A 16,409-nucleotide genomic window follows, 5' to 3' on the forward strand; every position below is an offset into this window, starting at 1 on the left:
GGGGACACAGCTGCTCTTTTGGGAACAGCTGCTGTGCTGGAGCCCCCAAAAGCCAAATCCCCCTGACAAGCAGACACTTTCCTAGGGCTCTTTATTGTTTGTACCTAAGACCATTCCAGCTGAGACCACACAGCTCCCCCAGGGCTGTGCCCACAGCAGAGCCCAGGGGCACTGCAGCCCACGGTGCCCCACACTGGTGCTGGGCTCAGGGGCACCACAGAGCCCCACAGTGAGCACTGAGCGGGCACAGAGCCCTCCAGGCACCAGAAATCTCAGGGGAGCTCCAGAAGAGGAGAGGATCCTGCCCAGTCCCTCACTGTGTGTGCAGTGGGGTGTGGCAGGACACTGTCCGTGTGTCCCAGGACACTGTCCGTGCATCCGGGAGTCACAGCTGGCACCACGCTGGGGACACTGCCCGGGCAGGGAGGGCACTGCTCCTCCTCTGTGCCAGGGGTGCCACGGTGCCCCCAGTTCTGTACAGGAGCAGGCAGAAGGTGCCAGAAGGGCCAGGGGGTGTCAGGGCTGGTTCTGAGCCAGGATGTCCTGGATGCAGCTGTGCAGGAAGATGTACTGGTCCTGCAAGAGAGAGAGAGGTCAGAGTCAGCTTTCTGACATTAAACTTGCAGCTTGCTTTAAAAAATCCCAGTTAAGGAGCAGTGTGTGGTACCAGAGCAGGATTTGCTCTCCCCAGCAGTCCATGGTGGTTCTGTGTCACCACAGCCACCCAAGCCTGTTACACCCTGCTTGTTTCCCCTTCCTCATCCCCTGTGATGGGACTGAGAGGAACATCCCATCCAAGCTGGAGAGGAACAATTTCATTTGGCTTCCCCTCCAAGGGCCCCAGTGGCTTTTGCATGTGCTGTGGTGTTTGCATCTGAAACAAGAGCAAAGAGCAACTTCAGGGATGTGCAGGGCATCATTGGGGTCTGGTAGTGACTGGGGCCAGGAGGGAAGAGCCCTGGAGCAGCATCTGCCCTGCTCTGCTGTCAGCTCCTGACTCTGTACACTGGGACTGCACCAAGGGAAAATGGGGAAGATCTCTGGACCTGGAGTTTCCCTTGGTGTGGGAGCTTGTGGAGTCAGGAGCTGACAGCAGAGCAGAGCAGATGCCTGCAGACTCACAGAGGTACAGAAGGATCTGAGTGGGTTTAGCCCAGCTGCATTGTTTGTCCCTTTTTAGTATCACCAAACTGATCCATCACGTCCCAGTGTGAGCTCTGAGTCCCCATGTTTGACATGAGGTTCTGCCCAAACACCAGGCTGCCCCAAAATGACACCAGGCCACAAACCCAGGGCTGAGGAGGGAAGATGTGAGGAGGCAAGAAGCGAGGATGTAATGGGGTTGTGCTCAGGGCACAGAGCTGGAGGCAAGGGCAGGCAGCACATGGTGTGGGCTGGCATCACGTGCCTGGCCAGGGGGATTAGGGCTGCAGAGGGGCCCCAGAGCATTCCCAGAGCTCATTAATGCCCTGGCTGAGCCACAAGTCACGAGGAGCCTCCTCCCTGTGCTGGGGGCTCGGCCTCATGATGGGTGAGCACACAATGGCTGAGGCTCAGGGTCACACAGGGAGTCACAGATTGTGAAACGGGCAGGGACAGCCCAGGCACACTCAGACACTGCCACATGCAAGAGCACATCCCCTGGGACATGCACCACACTGCTGGGGCTGCTGGGGATTAATATCTGACAGTTATCCCTGAACATCCATCAAAGGTTCATCTTCCCCCCATAATCCGATGCCTCCAGCACAGCAGCAGCCAACAACCCCCCAGACACCAAGGGGTGCTGGCAGGGCCCAGAGGGGTGGAGAGGCTGCAGGGCAGCCCTGCTGCTCCTCTGCTGCTCCCCTTCAGCAAGACAGCAGCCAGGATGGGCCCTTGCTGTGCCTTGATGGGGAATTGTTGGGAAGGATGAAAGTTTGACAAGAAAGTCTCACAGATATGTGTGCTTGGCTTAGCAGAAAGATTTTTGAATGTAGAGTCTGATGAAGGGATAGAGATGGAAGCAAGTTTTGATACAGAAGAAAAGAATTGCTGAGCCAGTCTCACTGGATAACCAAGGAGGCAAAGGGTGTGTTAGTTAGAAGGGGTTTCTATGGCTTAGAGCAAAGGATAAACCCTCCTCAAACAAGAAGATGCTTTTACCAAGCAGAAAGAGAGCAGAGGCAAACAAGGCAGCAAAGTTGCAAGAAGAAAAAAGGTCTCAGAATTTCCCACTGCAAGAAAACTTAAAACCAGCTTCTAGCTTAAACTGTAATGTGCTAACTTTTAGTGATTGGAGAACAGTAACATGAATATGGTAATTATAGTAGTTATGATAGGCTGTAGATAATAGTTAAGGTATAGATTGGTTCTACTTTATTAAGATGCTCAGCAAAGAAAAGTAAATAATGCATTGTAACCAAAAGAAAAGTCTATAATGCATTTGTAACCAAAAGAAATGTCTATAATGCATTGTAACCAAAACCAAAGGGTCTCCAGGCCTGCCTGCAGCTGGAGCTGACAGCTGTGGGCACAGCTCTGTCACCCATGACCCTGGACTGCTGTAACCTCTTGGATGGAATAAACTGCATTTTGGAGAGCAGCCTGGAGTCCCACATCCCTCATTTCAGCTCTTACAGGGAATTGTGTCCCTGCAGGGCCGGGCACGGCAGGAGCACAAAGCGGCTCTGGAGAGGGGCAGGGGACGCCTGGCCCTGCTCTGGCTCCCACCATGCACATGGTTCACATTAATTAAGAATGTAATTAGCTTCTTGAAGGAGGCTGTGCAGCTGGGAAGCCTCGGAGAGACCTTGCCCAGCTCTGCTGTGCCCTGTGGGGAGTGTTTCCAGGGCTGTGCATCAGCTCACTCAGCAGCTGCAGCCACTGGAGCATGTCCAGAGGCACTGGGGCCACCACAAGCAGCCACCAGGGCTGGGCTGGCATGGAATGGCTCTATCAGACAGTGCCACAGCCCACAGGGCACCTGCAACGTGCCACTGTGTCCCACTGTCCCCCTGGCAGGCAGCCCCAGCTGTGACAGCAGCTCTGGGGCTGGGGTATGCAGCAGGGAAGGTGCTGGCCATGGGGACACCCAGCAGGGAAGATGCTGGCCTTGGGGAAACCCAGCAGGTTCAGGGGCTGGGGGATGGAGAAGGAAAGGTTCTGGCCACGGGGACACCCAGCAGGGAAGGTGCTGGCCTTGGGGACACTGAGCAGGTTCTGGGGGATGCAGAAGGAAAGGTTGTGGCCATGGGGACACCCAGCAGGGAAGGTGCTGGCTAAGGGGACACCCAGCAGGTTTTGGGTCTGGGGAATGCAGCAGGGAAGATGCTGGCCATGGAGGAGGCAGTAGGAAAGGTGCTGGCCAAGGGGACACCCAGCAGGTTTGGGTGCCCAGGCTGACAGCCATGCCCAGGAGCCAGGGGGAGCAGGCAGGCTGTGTAGGGTGACACCAGTGCTTCACTCTCCCTCGAGCACAATGGGAAGAGTGCTTTATTTACTGTAAGTTCACATGCAATTTAACTGATCTCAACTCAGAACCCAGGAGAGGGAAAACTCTGCCTGGGCAAAGTCAGTGCCCTCAGCCCTTGGTGGCTGGCAGAGCCTCAGGGGGGGGAAGGAGCAGAAGGAAATCCCTGCTGAGGCTGGACAGGGAGCACCCAGGATGCTGCCAGCCCCAGGAAGGGGAGCACAGGACTCTGCTGCACCCTGCCCACCCTCCCCTGCCCTCCCCACCTACCAGAGTGGGGGTCAGGAGGCAGCAGCTCCTGGCCAGCTGGAGGCTCACACCGTAGATGTCCACGGTTCTCTCAGCCTTCATCTGGTGCAACAGGCAGTCCAGGGAGATCAGGGTGCCCATCTGGCTCATGTCACCACTGCAGGGACAAGGGGGGGTCAGTGGTGCCAGGCCAGGCTGAGCTGAGCCCCTCTGGGGAGGGCACAAGGAGCCATGTGGGCACTGAGGGACCCTGAGCTGTCTCTGTGGGCATCAGGGCTGCTCCCAGCACTCTGCAGCCACCCAGGGATGGCCTGGGCCCCTCAGCCTGGCAATGCCCGCTCCACCCATGCTCCCCAGCCCTGCCCTGTTTGCCCTGTGTTCTCCCAGCCCCTGGCAGGGCCCTGTGACCTCCCAGGCTCAGAACTTCCACTGGCTCCCATGGACCCAGGGCATGGCCCATCTGCAGCAGCCCTGGAGCTGCAGAGGAAAACTCCCCCCTTGTGCAGGATCCCTGCTGCAGCAGAGCCACGGCTGGCACTGCAGGAGGGCTGAGCCCCCATGGGATGGGGCTGGGACACCACCCTGGCACACAGGGGGACAGGGCATGCTCTGACTCTGGCTAGTGTGATTTTTTTTTGTTTCTACTGTTGCATTTGTATTTTAATTTTCCTAGTAAAGAACTGTTATTCCTGCTTCCATATCTTTGCCTGGGAACGTTTTAATTTCCAGATTACAATAATTCAGAGGGAGAGGGTTTGCATTTTCCATTTCAGGGGAGGCTTCTGCCCTCCTTAGCAGACCCTGTGTTTCCACAGGGGGTCAGCTCCTGTTCTGACTCTGGCAATGGTCTTCCTTTTTGTACTATTGCATTTGTATTTTTAATTTTCCTATTAAAGAACTGTTATTCCTATTCCCATATCTTTAACCAAGAACTCCTTAATTTCCAAATTATAATAATTTGGAAATTAAGGGGTTTACATTTTCCATTTTCCATTTCAAGGAAGGCTCCTGCCCTCCTTATCAGACCCCTGTGTGTTCAAGCCCAGCCAGATTCTGGCATGCCAAGCCCTGTGCTGGCCCTGGTGCAGGTGCAGCCCTGGTACCTGCAGTGCAGCAGGACAGGGCCCCCTCTCCTGCGGGGTGTACTGCCCCTCCTGACAGCCCCCAGCAGCTCCACCAGGCTCTGCACATCAGGCTGCTTCTTGCTGCTCCAGAGCGTGTACAGGAACCTCTGCACCTGCCTCTCCTTGGCCTTCTTCTCCTGTGAGACACAAAGAGCTGATGTGGTGTTGGGGAGGGATGGGGAGTGTGGATGCAGAGGAGCCCCAGCTCTCCCATCCTTGGGCTCTCTGAGGCTTCCCTGAGCTTTCTGCCAGCCCCTGGAAAGGTGAACAGGCATCTCTGCTGGGGCACTGCCCACCACCCACTCTGGCAACCTGCTCTCCTTCCCCACAGCACCCTGGATTGCTCCTGGAGAGGGAACTGGGAACTTCAGAAGGCTCAGACAGACCTATCAGCCCCCAGGGCTTCTCCCATCTGTCACAGACATCTTTTTATGGAAAATCCTTTCCTTAGGATTTTCCTCCTGAGAAGCTGAGAAGCCTCAGGAACAAAATGTAAGCAATGATTATCTGCTGCTGTGGAATGCAACAGATGCATCTGTGATTGGCCCATGTTGGATGTTTGTAATTAATGGCCAATCAAAGTCAGCTGGCTCAGAGAGCCGAGCCACAAACCTTTGTTATCATTCTTTTCTATTCTTAGCTTAGCCAGCCTTCCGATGAAACCTTTTCTTCTATTCTTTTAGTATAGTTTTAATGTAATATATATCATAAAATAATAAATCAAGCCTTCTGAAACATGGAATCAGATCCTCATCTCTTCCCTCATCCTCAGACCCCTGTGAACAGGATCACACCCATCTATCTCCTGTGTCCACTCAGTTCTGGATGCTGCAATCCAGACTCACTCCTGCACTGCTGGCTCTGGAGAAGCCCCACAGACCCTTCAGCCCCATCCCCAGCCAGGCTGTGGGAGCCAGCACAGCCCCATGGACACACACGTGTTTCAGTTTGAGCTGGGTGCATCTCCATCCTGAGACAAGCTTCTCTGTGTCACACTGGATGGTCAGGGTCCTTGTGCAGAGAGAGTCTCCTTCCAGGGGCCAGCACTCCTCACCTGGGACCTGTGTGCAACCAGAAATTTGGCTTTTTGTTGGTGGGCATTGTCTGTCATACCAGCCACCCTCTCAGGGGTCTGGTGCACTCCCAGCACCTCTCCATGTCAGTTCATCCCCCACTAAAACCTGAGGGAGCTCCAGCAACACCAGCAGGTTCTCCTGTGGGAACCCAGAGCTGCCTGGCAGGTCTGCTCAGAGCTCTGAGCTGGAATCTGCCCAGCCAGAACAGAACCTGTCTCCCATGACCAGCTGTGGGAACACCTGGACACATGAAAAGTCCAGCTTTAGCTAAGCTGGGTCTGCACCAAGGACTCAGTGAAGAGTTGAGGGCTCTGCTGGTTCCAGCTCCCCTGAACAGATCCCCCCTCTGCCCTGGCACAGGAGGGCACAGTGCCTTACCCCCCCTTCTCCTGCCATGGCACAGGAGGGCACAGTGCCTTACCCCCCCTTCTCCTGCCCTGGCACAGGTGGGCACAGTGCCTTACCTCCCCCTTCTCCTGCCATGGCAGAAGTGTGAGCATTGTGTGAACATCCTGCTCCCACACCAGGGTCCAGAAGTCCTCCATGGTCAGCTTGTCAGGGCCATGGACAGCCAGGTAGTCCCTGCTGGAGCTGCAGCCCTGGGTGGGAATGGGAATGTCACTGTCCTGCTCTGCTGGCCCAGGTGGCTGCAGGAATGGTCAGGGAGAGCAGAGAGCTCAGCAGGTCAGGAGGCAAGGAGAGAAGGGAAAGCAGCAAGGGAGGCAGGAGAGGGCAGCCCAAAGTGGGCAGGGGAGGGAAGGGATGTCCTCAGTCCCTGCAGTCCCCTCTTCTCCACACAGGGCTACTGCTGGTGATATTTTTGCCTGGCATCTGGGAGGAATGATGTATCTGACTTTATCGGTATCAGAAGGCTAATGAATTAATTTATTATACTATATTATTCTATACTCTATTACACAATATTACATTACATCTAAACTGAATCTGCACAAGCTCCCAACTCAACTCCACTGCCCAGAATCCCATGACTGTCTGACTGACAGCCTGCACACGTGCTTTGCCCTGAAAGGCCAAGGAAACAAAGCACCATCACTGTGGGTGAGCAACCTCCTGTTCCAGGTTGCAATGCAAGATGTTTTCTGTTACCATCTGTATGGCAGTTGTCTTTTGTCAAGTGGGCAGTTTTCCTTATCTCTCTCTGAGTGATCACAATCACACCTCCCTCAGGAGGGGACATCTGCTGATAACAGCTATTGAATGTCCCTGCATGGCTGATAAGAACTACAGCATCCCATTGGGAGATGTGAGCCCAGAGGGAGGAGCCAAGCATTCCTACCCGGATAGAATCTGGAGATTCTGGAACACCAGCACAGCTTCTCCACGGGATTGCCCAGAGGAACAGCAGCTGCCTCTTCTTCCACTGCATCTTCAGAGGCAGAGACTGCACCTTTCTCCAGGATCCCTGCTCCAGCAGAAGCAGCCCTGACCCTGCAGGAGGGCTGAGCCACAATTCCAATGGGACTGCTGCCAACAGCCTGACCCACAGGGTGTCAGGTTGGGTTCTGACTCTGGCAGTGTTGGTTTACTTTACTGCATTGTTTATTTTATCCTTTTATTTTTCTTCCCTATTAAAGAACTGTTATTCCTACTCCCATAATTTTTGTTGCCTGAGAGCCCCTTAATTTAAAATTTATAGCAATTTGGAAGGGGTGGGGTTAATTTTCTCCATTTCAGGGGAGGCCCCTGCCTTCCTTAGCAACATCCGGCTTTCCAAACCAAGACAGCTCCATATTGCATTCTACTGTGGCACAACACAGGAGCAGCCAATGAGACAACAATTGTTTTGATCATTCCTTTCTCGGCTTCTCTCACTGCTTCTCTCAGGTTCAGAGAATGTGAATCCCCCAGACCACAGTGACAGGGAGCAGTGGAGCAGAGCAGGAGCACAGCCAGGATGGGGACAGGCACAGGGTGGGTGCTGCTGCTGGGGGTGAGGTTGGGAAGGATGAAAGTTTGACAAGAAAGTCTCACAGATATGTGTGCTCAGCAGAAAGATTTTTAACTGTAGAGTCTGATGAAGGAATAGAGATGAAAGCAAGTTTTGATACAGAAGAAAAGAATTGCTGAGCCAGTCCTACTGGATAACTAAGAAGGAAAAGGGTGTGTTAGTTAGAAGGGGTTTTTATGGCTTAAAGCAAAGGATAAACGCACCCCAAACAAGAAGATGTTTTTACCAAGCAGAAAGATAGCACAGGCAAACAAGGCAGCAAATGTGGCAAGTAGAAAAAAGGTCTCAGAATTTTCCACTGCAAGAAAACTGAAAACCAGCTTCTAGCTTAAACTGTAATGTACTAACTTTTAGTGATTGGAGAATAGTAACATGAATATGGTAATTATAGTAGTTATGATACGCTGTAGATAAAAGTTAAGGGATAGATTGGTTCTACTGTGTTAAGATGCTCAGCAAAAAAAAGTATGGAATGCATTGTAACCAAAAGATAAGTAAATAATGCAATGTATCCAAAAGAAAAGTATAGAATGCATTGTAACCAAAAGAAAAGTCTATAATGCATTGTAACCAAAACCAAGGGGTCTCCAGGCCTGCCTGCAGCTGGAGCTGACAGCTGTGGGCACAGCTCTGTCACCCATGACCCTGGACTGTCGTGACATCTTGGATGGAATAAACTGCATTTTGGAGAGCAGCCTGGAGTCCCACATCCCTCATTTCAGCTCTTACAGGGTGGGACTCACCGGGACACGCCAGACCTGCAGCAGTCCTGAGAGAGGGCCCTGCTCCAGCAGGGAGAACTTCACCCTGGAGCGATCATCTGCAAAGAGAGCAGCAGCAGCTGGAGGGATTTCAGGCACTCCTGAGCTCAGACAGGTTTTGCAGACTGACTGCCACACAAACCCAATCCTTCCTTCACCATTTCTGGGCAAAGGCCCTCCCTCCTGCAGTGCTCAACTCCAGTTTGCTGGCTCCCAAAGGCCAGGTCTCTATCCCTGCTCAGTGTCTGAGGCAGTGGAGATCTGCCTCTCTCCAAGGATGGAGAGCCTATGAGCTCTCTGGGCCTCTGATCCAGTGTTTGACATCTGCATGGAAATTCACTATTCCTTCTGCTGACTTGGATTACCCTCCCAAACCACTCCTTTGTCTCTTGTCCCTCCATGGCACACCTCTGAGCAGACTCCATGAATTCCCTGTGCCTTCCCACAAGTAGCTGAAAACAGCAGCCAGATCTCCCCTTTTCCTTCTCCAGGTTTTTCCTTCTCTCCCCTTTCCTATCCCAGTCCCAAGCACCACGTGCTCCATCCCAAACACCTTGGTAACCTTCTGGGGGAGTCACCAAAGCCTCAAAATACTTTCTTATACTCTGGACTTCTGGCTCTGGTCCAGGATGGCTCCATACAGGAGGAAAAGGAGCAGGAGGGAAGAGGATGCAAGGTGTCCCAGAACTCACAGGGCAGGATGCTGGAGGAGGGCCGTGCCTGCTGGCTGCCTGAAGATGGAGATGCAGAGCTGGCTTCTTCCTTGACAATCTCCAGGAGAGCCTGCCAGGGTGAGGGAGAGGAGGAGGCAGTGAGGGAAGGGTCAGGACAGGAGGAACCAGGGCCTCCTGAGGACACCTGGGCTCAGCACAGGGGTCATGGCAGCACAGGCCTGAGCAGCAGAGCCACGAGAGCAGCTCTGCAGGGCTGCCAGGGCAGTGCCAGGCTGTCAGGAGGGGGATGCTGCTGTCCAGGCAGGACCTGGGAGGGAGGGAGGGGGTGGTGGACAGACCCTGAGCAGTGCAGAATGCAGGAGGGAGCTGCAATGCCATGGAGAGGGGACACTGCCAGGACACCCAGGGAACTGGGGCCATATGGGACCCACTCAGGAGGCACTTCCAGGGTGTCCCCCAGCCCCAGCAGATTCAGTCACTCCCCCCAGGTCCCCTCAGCACACACAGCCATGGCAGCACCCCCTGCACCTCAGGCCAGCTCTCACCTCATACTCCCTCAGGAAGCCCATGTGGGACTTGGCTGCCTTCTGGGCACAGTGCTGGGCAAAGCTCTTCAGAGGGATGGGGCAGGACCTGGGGAGAGAGCCAGGGCACAAGGCTGAGGTCACTGAGCAGCAGCCAGGCTGTGCCTGCAGCAGGTGGCAGAGCTTGAGCAGACCCTCACTCCCCAAATGCCAGGGGTGTCCCAGGCTGCCAGCCCTGCCTGTGACAAACTACTGTCCCCTAGACAGGGGTGACACAGCCCAGCCTGTGACAACCTGCTGTCGCCTAGACAGGGCAGGTCTCAGGGGTGACACAGCCCAGGGCTCATTCCCAAGAGGCAGCAAGGACAAGGACACCCTGTTCTGCATGAGGGAGGAGACAATCTGACCACAAATACAGGTGTATGATCTCCAGATGTAGCCCCAAGACAATGAGATAGGTGTCAAAGCCATGCCCAGCTGACCCTGCTCCATCCTCCTGGCCTCCATTAGGAGCACGTCCCAAGGTCACCCAGCTGCCATCAGCCTCTCCAGTTTTACAGATCTCCAGGGCATGTCTGTGGGCTGGGAAGCCAGAGGCTGAGGGAAATGCCTTCCCCAGGACAGCTCTGCACATCTCTGGTGTTGGGGTACCCAGGAGAGACTGCACTTTGTGCTGTGCTGCAGAACAACCACCCCCAGCAGCAGCTGGGATGGCTGCTGGGCTTCCTGTCCTTCTGTCCAGGACAGAGTGGCAAAGCACAGCCAGGCCTCACCTCTGTGTCCCTGATAAATCCAGGAGAGGCTCCTCCAGGATCTTGTCCAGAATGCAGCTGTGCAGGAAGATGTACTGGGACTGGAAGGCAAAGGCAGAACACAGAGCATGACACTGCAGGGACAGCAGCAGAGGGGGCTCTGGTCCCTCTCCTGAGGGCAGTGCTGACACCTTGTCCCACCCCCAGGACACAGCCTGGGGAGCACCACACACCAACAACGTGGTGTGAGTTAAGAGCTGCCTGCAAAGGGCCTGACCCTGCTCCTCAGTGCTCCAGGGTGTTTCTGAGCCTCCTGGGAGGTCTCTGAGACTCTGGATGTTGCTGTTGTGGGTCTAGCAGGGCATGAAGCAGCTGAAGCCTCCCCCAGCAATTTCCACTCCAGCTGAGCTGCTGTTTGGATGGCAGTGACAGCTGAGGAGCAGCCTGGGGGTGCTGGGGCTGCCTGCCCAGCTCATCCAGAACTGCAATGGGATGGAGTGAGGGGCCAGGGGAGAGAGGGGGCAGAGATCTCACCAGTGTCTGAATCATCAGGTACCGGTTCATCCTCAGGGAGTACACCACACCAAAGATGTCCACCACCTTCTCCTGCCTCATCTGCTGCAGCAGCCGGTCCAGGGCGATGAAGGTGCCCGTGCGGCCCACGCCTGCACTGAGGGCAGGGACACAAAGGGTTAAACAGGCCTGACACACAGCCCAGGCTCCATCCTGCTGCTGGACACGCTCCCAAAGTGCTCCCTGGGCACCCAGGCAGGGCATGGGGCTGAGGAGCACCCACAGCCTGCCCTGGGCTGGTTCTACCACCTCCCCGTGCCCTGTGGGGTTTCTGTGGCTGAGATGACCCCCAGGTATCAGAAAGTCTTTTTTTCCCAGCCCTGTGACCAAAGAAATCGAGATTCCTCAGCTCTGCTTTTCAGGGTTTATTTTCTCTTATCTATTCCATTCTTTCTCTGACCTGCTGAGATCTGTCCAGCAGGTCGGGTTGTGGCACAGTCCCTGCCCTTGGGGTGGTGTTAACTTTTAATACTACAAACAACATGTACTTTATTTACAATAATTTTCCAATACCTATCACCTATGTTAGACAGTCTGTCTCTACTCTAAACCAATCCAAAAGTGTCACCAGGAGAAGATGGGGAGGAAGAAGGAAGAAGAAGAAGAAGACGAAGACGAAGGAGGAGACGACGATGACAAAGAAGATGACGAAGACGAAGAAGAAGAAGGAGAAGAAGAAGAAGGAGAAGAAGAAGAAGGAGAAGAAGAAACCCCAGAATTCTACTTTTTCACCCTGTGGCAAATTAACTATCATTTTACTCAAACTCTTGTGGCTTGTAAATCTTCACACAAAGTCGGTAATTGTTTCCATGGACTACATCGAAGGCACAGGTGTCTTTGACTCCGTGCCAAGGTCTCTGAGCCCCTTGCCAGGGTCTCGAGTCTTCCAGGGCAGCCAGAGGAATGTCCTGGGTCCTGGCACTGCCCCACACCCTGGGTGTGTAGGTCTGCACTCCTCAACACTGAGCAGGAGACTCCAGAGAGCAGCTGTGTCTCTCCTCACTCACAGATTGTGCATCCTTCATCCCCCTGCCCTCTCCCATCATCCCCCCAATCCCATGGGGCAGAGCCTCACCTGCAGTGCACCAGGGTGGGCCCTGCATCCTTGGTGCTCTGGATGTGCTCCTGGACCAGCTCCCTGAAGGCCATGATGGACGTGGTGGACTCGGGGATGCCGTGGTCAGGCCACGCTGTGTAGTGCAGGTGGGACACGAAGCGCTCTGCCCCCAGAGCCTCCTGCAGGGGAATGCTGGTGGGTGTGCAGCCCCAGGGCAGCCTCACAGCCCTGACAGCACCTGGGCACTTGGGGACACCTGGCTCAGCTGCAGGAACAGCCACATCAGGTCTGCACTGCCTGCTGGATCCAGGGTTTTATCAGAAACTCTGCACAACTCCAGTGTTTTCCAAACTCTGTTCCCGGGAAACATCTCTGATGTTGAATCCCTGCCTCACCTCATGGAGTGTGAGAGCAGCAGGAGGGCAGGTTCTGAACTTGGGTTAAAGAACCCTTTTGGTAAGAACATGAGAGATTCGCCTCTAAATGGGAACTAAACTTGGTATTTGAGAAAGATTTTCTATCTTAGAAAAACAGCACTGAGAACTGAGTTCTGTCAGCTATAAATCAATTCTGTAGAACATGTTTACATGTATAGCTGCATTTTTCTGGCATTGCTTCCCAAACCTTTCCTAAACACCTCAAGTAATAGAATAATCTTATTCTATTACTCTTATTCTATTATCTCATCATCTTCCTAACTCATCTGATTAAATATTAAGTATTCTTACCATCAGGAAGCCTTTCTAATGCCCAATCTAAACCTTCCTTTGTGTAATTTAAACCCACATCTTCCCAACCTACTCACTGCAGCCATGGAGGAGAACAACATGTCAATGTTGTTACATCCAATTACACGTCAGAATCTGTTTCTTTAAGCAGAAATGCAGTTTTGTGTTTGCAAGATTGAGAGATCAAATGAAACATCTGTTCCATTCTGCTCCTCCATGCTCCCCACAGCCCCTGCAGCAGGGTAAGTGTTGGTAATTGTTTCTCCCACTTTCAGACCTTCTCCCAGCATTTAACTGACTGAACATTTTGAAGTGGAATCAATCTCTTCTTTTTCTACTCTCCTAATTGCTGTGGCAGACTACTGCAGGCTAGCTACTAGAGCTTTTCATTTTCACCATATCTGTTTGACATCCTCAGGCCCTATGTCACTCCTTTCTGTATTAGTCACTAGGAGGTGCCAAAATATTGGCAAGAAAAGTAATTTTTTTTTTTTCAGGCCAAGACAGAATGAATCACCTCCATTTCTGTGTCTTTCAACCAGGAGGGAGGGAGGGAGCACATCTGCCTTTGGGAACATGTCCTGGAAACCACAGAGAACATGGCATGGAAACCACAGGGAACATGGCATGGAAACCACCATAGGGAACATGGCCTGGAAAGCACAGGGAACATGGCCTGGAAAGCACAGAGAACATGGCCTGGAAAGCACCACAGGGAACATGGCCTGGAAACCACCACAGGGAACATGGCCTGGAAAGCACAGGGAACATGGCCTGGAAAGCACCACAGGGAACATGACCTGGAAACCACCACAGGCTGTCCTGGGGCAGGGACATGGAAACCAGAGAGCAGGGGTGGAGAGCAGCATGACACATGCTGGACACCCCTGTGTCACCCTCAGTGCTCCTCAGGGCTTGGGGTCTTCTCTGAGCCCCAGAAATGGCAGGGAAAGGGGAGGAGGAATGCCAGTGCCCACCCCAACCCCCTGCCCAGAGCCCCTGGAGTCTGCACTCACGTGCCACAGCTTGAACTCCCGCACTGCCCACTCCTCAGAGCTGCTCTGCATCAGCAGGTGCACCCTCACCTGCCCATAGGACACTGGGGCAGACTCTGATGGCCAGTAATGGTCACACAGCACCTGGAGCAGGACAGGGCACAGTGAGGGAGCAGATCTGGCTCCAGGGAGCATCTGCAGCAGCTGTAGGGGAGCCAGGACAGGTCTTGGGGAGCAGGCAGGGCTGTTTCCCCTTCCCACTGGGAGCTTTGCACAGCTCTGCCTCACAGCCCCTTCATTTGGATCTCAGCCTCCTCCAGGAAAAAGGACCTGTGTGGGTCTCATCCAGTCCATGTGAGGTGGCTCACCCAGAGGACATGGCAATGTCAGATTATGCAGAAATACCTGAGGGTGATGGGCATGGTCCTAGCTGGGCTCCCACCCCAAGCTGCACAGATCAGCCTGTCTTCCCCCAAAGCTGTGTGGGCTGTGCCCATCCTGGAGCCATATCAGAGCAGGGTTTGTGGAGGGCACAGCCTCAGCCTGGGCTCAGCTCCCACCACCAGGGCAGGGCTGGGGCTGGCAGGGACCTACCCTCCCATTCTCCATGCACACGGTCAGCATGATGATGTTGCAGACATTCTGCTCCCACACCAGCCTCCAGAAATCCTCTATGGTTTTCTTCAGGGGCCCCTGGGTGGCAATGAACTCTTGCTGGGATGTGTAGCCCTGAGCAAGAGGCAGACAAGAGCAAGGTGAGTTAGCAGGTTGCCAAGGCAGGTGGGTCCTGCCCTGGCACCAGTCAGTGCCTGCTCTGTTGTTGTGGCAGAAGGAGAAATTCCTGCTGCCCTCAGCCCACGTGGGCACAGTCCCCAGGCAGCTGATCTCAGCTGATTTCACAGGAAGCATGAGCTGCCCAGCCACACTTTCTACATATTTGGAATAAAGTGACCCACAGCATTTCCCTCCAAGCAGTTCCTCATTCAGCCTAACCAGAGAAAGACAGATCTGGGTCTGCCTGTGCTTCCCCTTCCCTGCTGAGGGCAGGGCGAGCATGCAAGGTCTCAGGGTGTCTTTGCCCTTGGACACACCATGCCCCAGATGCACACAATGCCCCTGCATGCAGTGTGCCCTGCCTGTTACCTGGGAACACCTCACACAGGGGGCAGGAAGGCACAGCTCCAGGCTTGTTCAAATCAGCTGCACAGACCAGAGGGGAAAAGAGCAGGCAGAGAGACAGGGCAGTAAGCTGGGAGGTGATGGAAGAGGATAGATGAGAAGAAAGCAGAGAGACTTCCCACACTCACAGCATTTGCCATCTCACAGGCTCCATCAGTGCCTGCTACAGGGCAACCACCCCTCTCCACCCTCCCCTCAGCCTCTTGCTGGCCTGTGCCAGCTGTGCCCAGCTGTTCACCAGCACATCTCATGCCCACCAGCCCTCACAGAACACAGAAACCCGGGCAGAGTTTCTGTGATGGAGCCCTGGGGCCACATCTCAGTGGGGAAGGCAAGTGGGCACTCACTGGCATGAAGTTGGCATTGATGTAATCTGAGTGAGGATCCTGCCCCAGCTGGCTCAGCTTGACCCGAGAGTGATCATCTGAAAGAGACCCCACACCCCACACAGGTGAGCCCCAGGGACCCATCCCCAGGAAATGGGGCTGGGTGAGCCCCCCACCAGGACATGGGAGTGGGTAACCCAGTGGGAGAAGGCTCAGCAGCTCCTGCAGGGAGGCTCTGTGCTCTGCCAGGCACCTTCTCCCCACAGAGGTGGGCACTGCCTGGGCTGGGCTAGCAGGGCACTGGCAAACAGAGCTGGGGTCGTGAGGGCCACCAGTGAAGCTCATGGACCCCCTCTGGTAACCTGGTGGGACCATCCTGGGCTGGGCAGGATGGTGGCTCAGCCCTGCCTCAACCACTAACCCTTGAGTCTCCAGCAGGAAAATGGAAACTGAGCCCATTCCAAGAGTCCTGCTGCTGCCAGGAAAGGAGCCAGGCACTGGCCCTGGCAGGGATGCAAGGCGAGCCTGTCCTTGAACAGTGCCCTGTGAGCTCCCTGGCAGGGATGCAAGGCGAGCCTGCCCTGTGAGCTCCCACCTGGAGGCTGGGGGAGAAGGAGCATTCAGCACTTACAGGGTAACACATGGGGGTATCTGTTCTTGGAGACATTTTCTGGCAGCTCAGCCTCCACCTTGGACTGCTCCTTCCCAACTTCCTTCAGCTCCTGTAGGACAGGGGAAAAGAGAAGCACAGATGTTCCTCTGGAGAGCTGGTCAGCTCAACTCCCTGCTCACGGCCTGTCTGGAGGGTGAAGAGGATTCTCCTCCCACAGAGAGCTGCTCCTCTCCTCCCTCACATGGCCTGGGCACTCTGAGCCACGGTGGCTTTTCCCACTGCCTTTTCCAACAGCATTGTTCATATTTAAAAGAAAAGCCCAAGAACAAATTCTGGGGGAAAAAGCCTTGGAAATCTA

The 16,409-nt window shown here is 54.3% G+C and overlaps 1 protein-coding gene across 1 annotated transcript in view; it reads right to left on the reverse strand.

Moving 5' to 3' along the window:
- The window catches only part of LOC128946778 (receptor-type tyrosine-protein phosphatase V-like), a 48,495-nt gene continuing 32,086 nt past the window's right edge, over window positions 1-16,409 (reverse strand). The window contains exons 25-39 of the mRNA XM_054290745.1: window positions 16,070-16,160; window positions 15,460-15,536; window positions 14,528-14,662; window positions 13,955-14,077; window positions 12,229-12,389; window positions 11,115-11,250; window positions 10,602-10,681; window positions 9,850-9,937; window positions 9,323-9,413; window positions 8,613-8,689; window positions 6,365-6,499; window positions 5,763-5,885; window positions 4,804-4,961; window positions 3,722-3,857; window positions 1-576 (exon numbers count right to left, since the gene is read on the reverse strand). Coding sequence (XP_054146720.1) covers window positions 517-576; window positions 3,722-3,857; window positions 4,804-4,961; window positions 5,763-5,885; window positions 6,365-6,499; window positions 8,613-8,689; window positions 9,323-9,413; window positions 9,850-9,937; window positions 10,602-10,681; window positions 11,115-11,250; window positions 12,229-12,389; window positions 13,955-14,077; window positions 14,528-14,662; window positions 15,460-15,536; window positions 16,070-16,160 — 1,671 coding nt within the window. The 3' untranslated portion in view covers window positions 1-516. The remainder of the gene's footprint in view (window positions 577-3,721; window positions 3,858-4,803; window positions 4,962-5,762; window positions 5,886-6,364; window positions 6,500-8,612; window positions 8,690-9,322; window positions 9,414-9,849; window positions 9,938-10,601; window positions 10,682-11,114; window positions 11,251-12,228; window positions 12,390-13,954; window positions 14,078-14,527; window positions 14,663-15,459; window positions 15,537-16,069; window positions 16,161-16,409) is intronic.

This window comes from Melozone crissalis, unplaced genomic scaffold (assembly GCF_028551555.1).
Source record: "Melozone crissalis strain CALT ecotype California unplaced genomic scaffold, PUWL_Pcris_2 ptg000086l_1, whole genome shotgun sequence".
Classification (NCBI taxonomy): domain Eukaryota; kingdom Metazoa; phylum Chordata; class Aves; order Passeriformes; family Passerellidae; genus Melozone; species Melozone crissalis.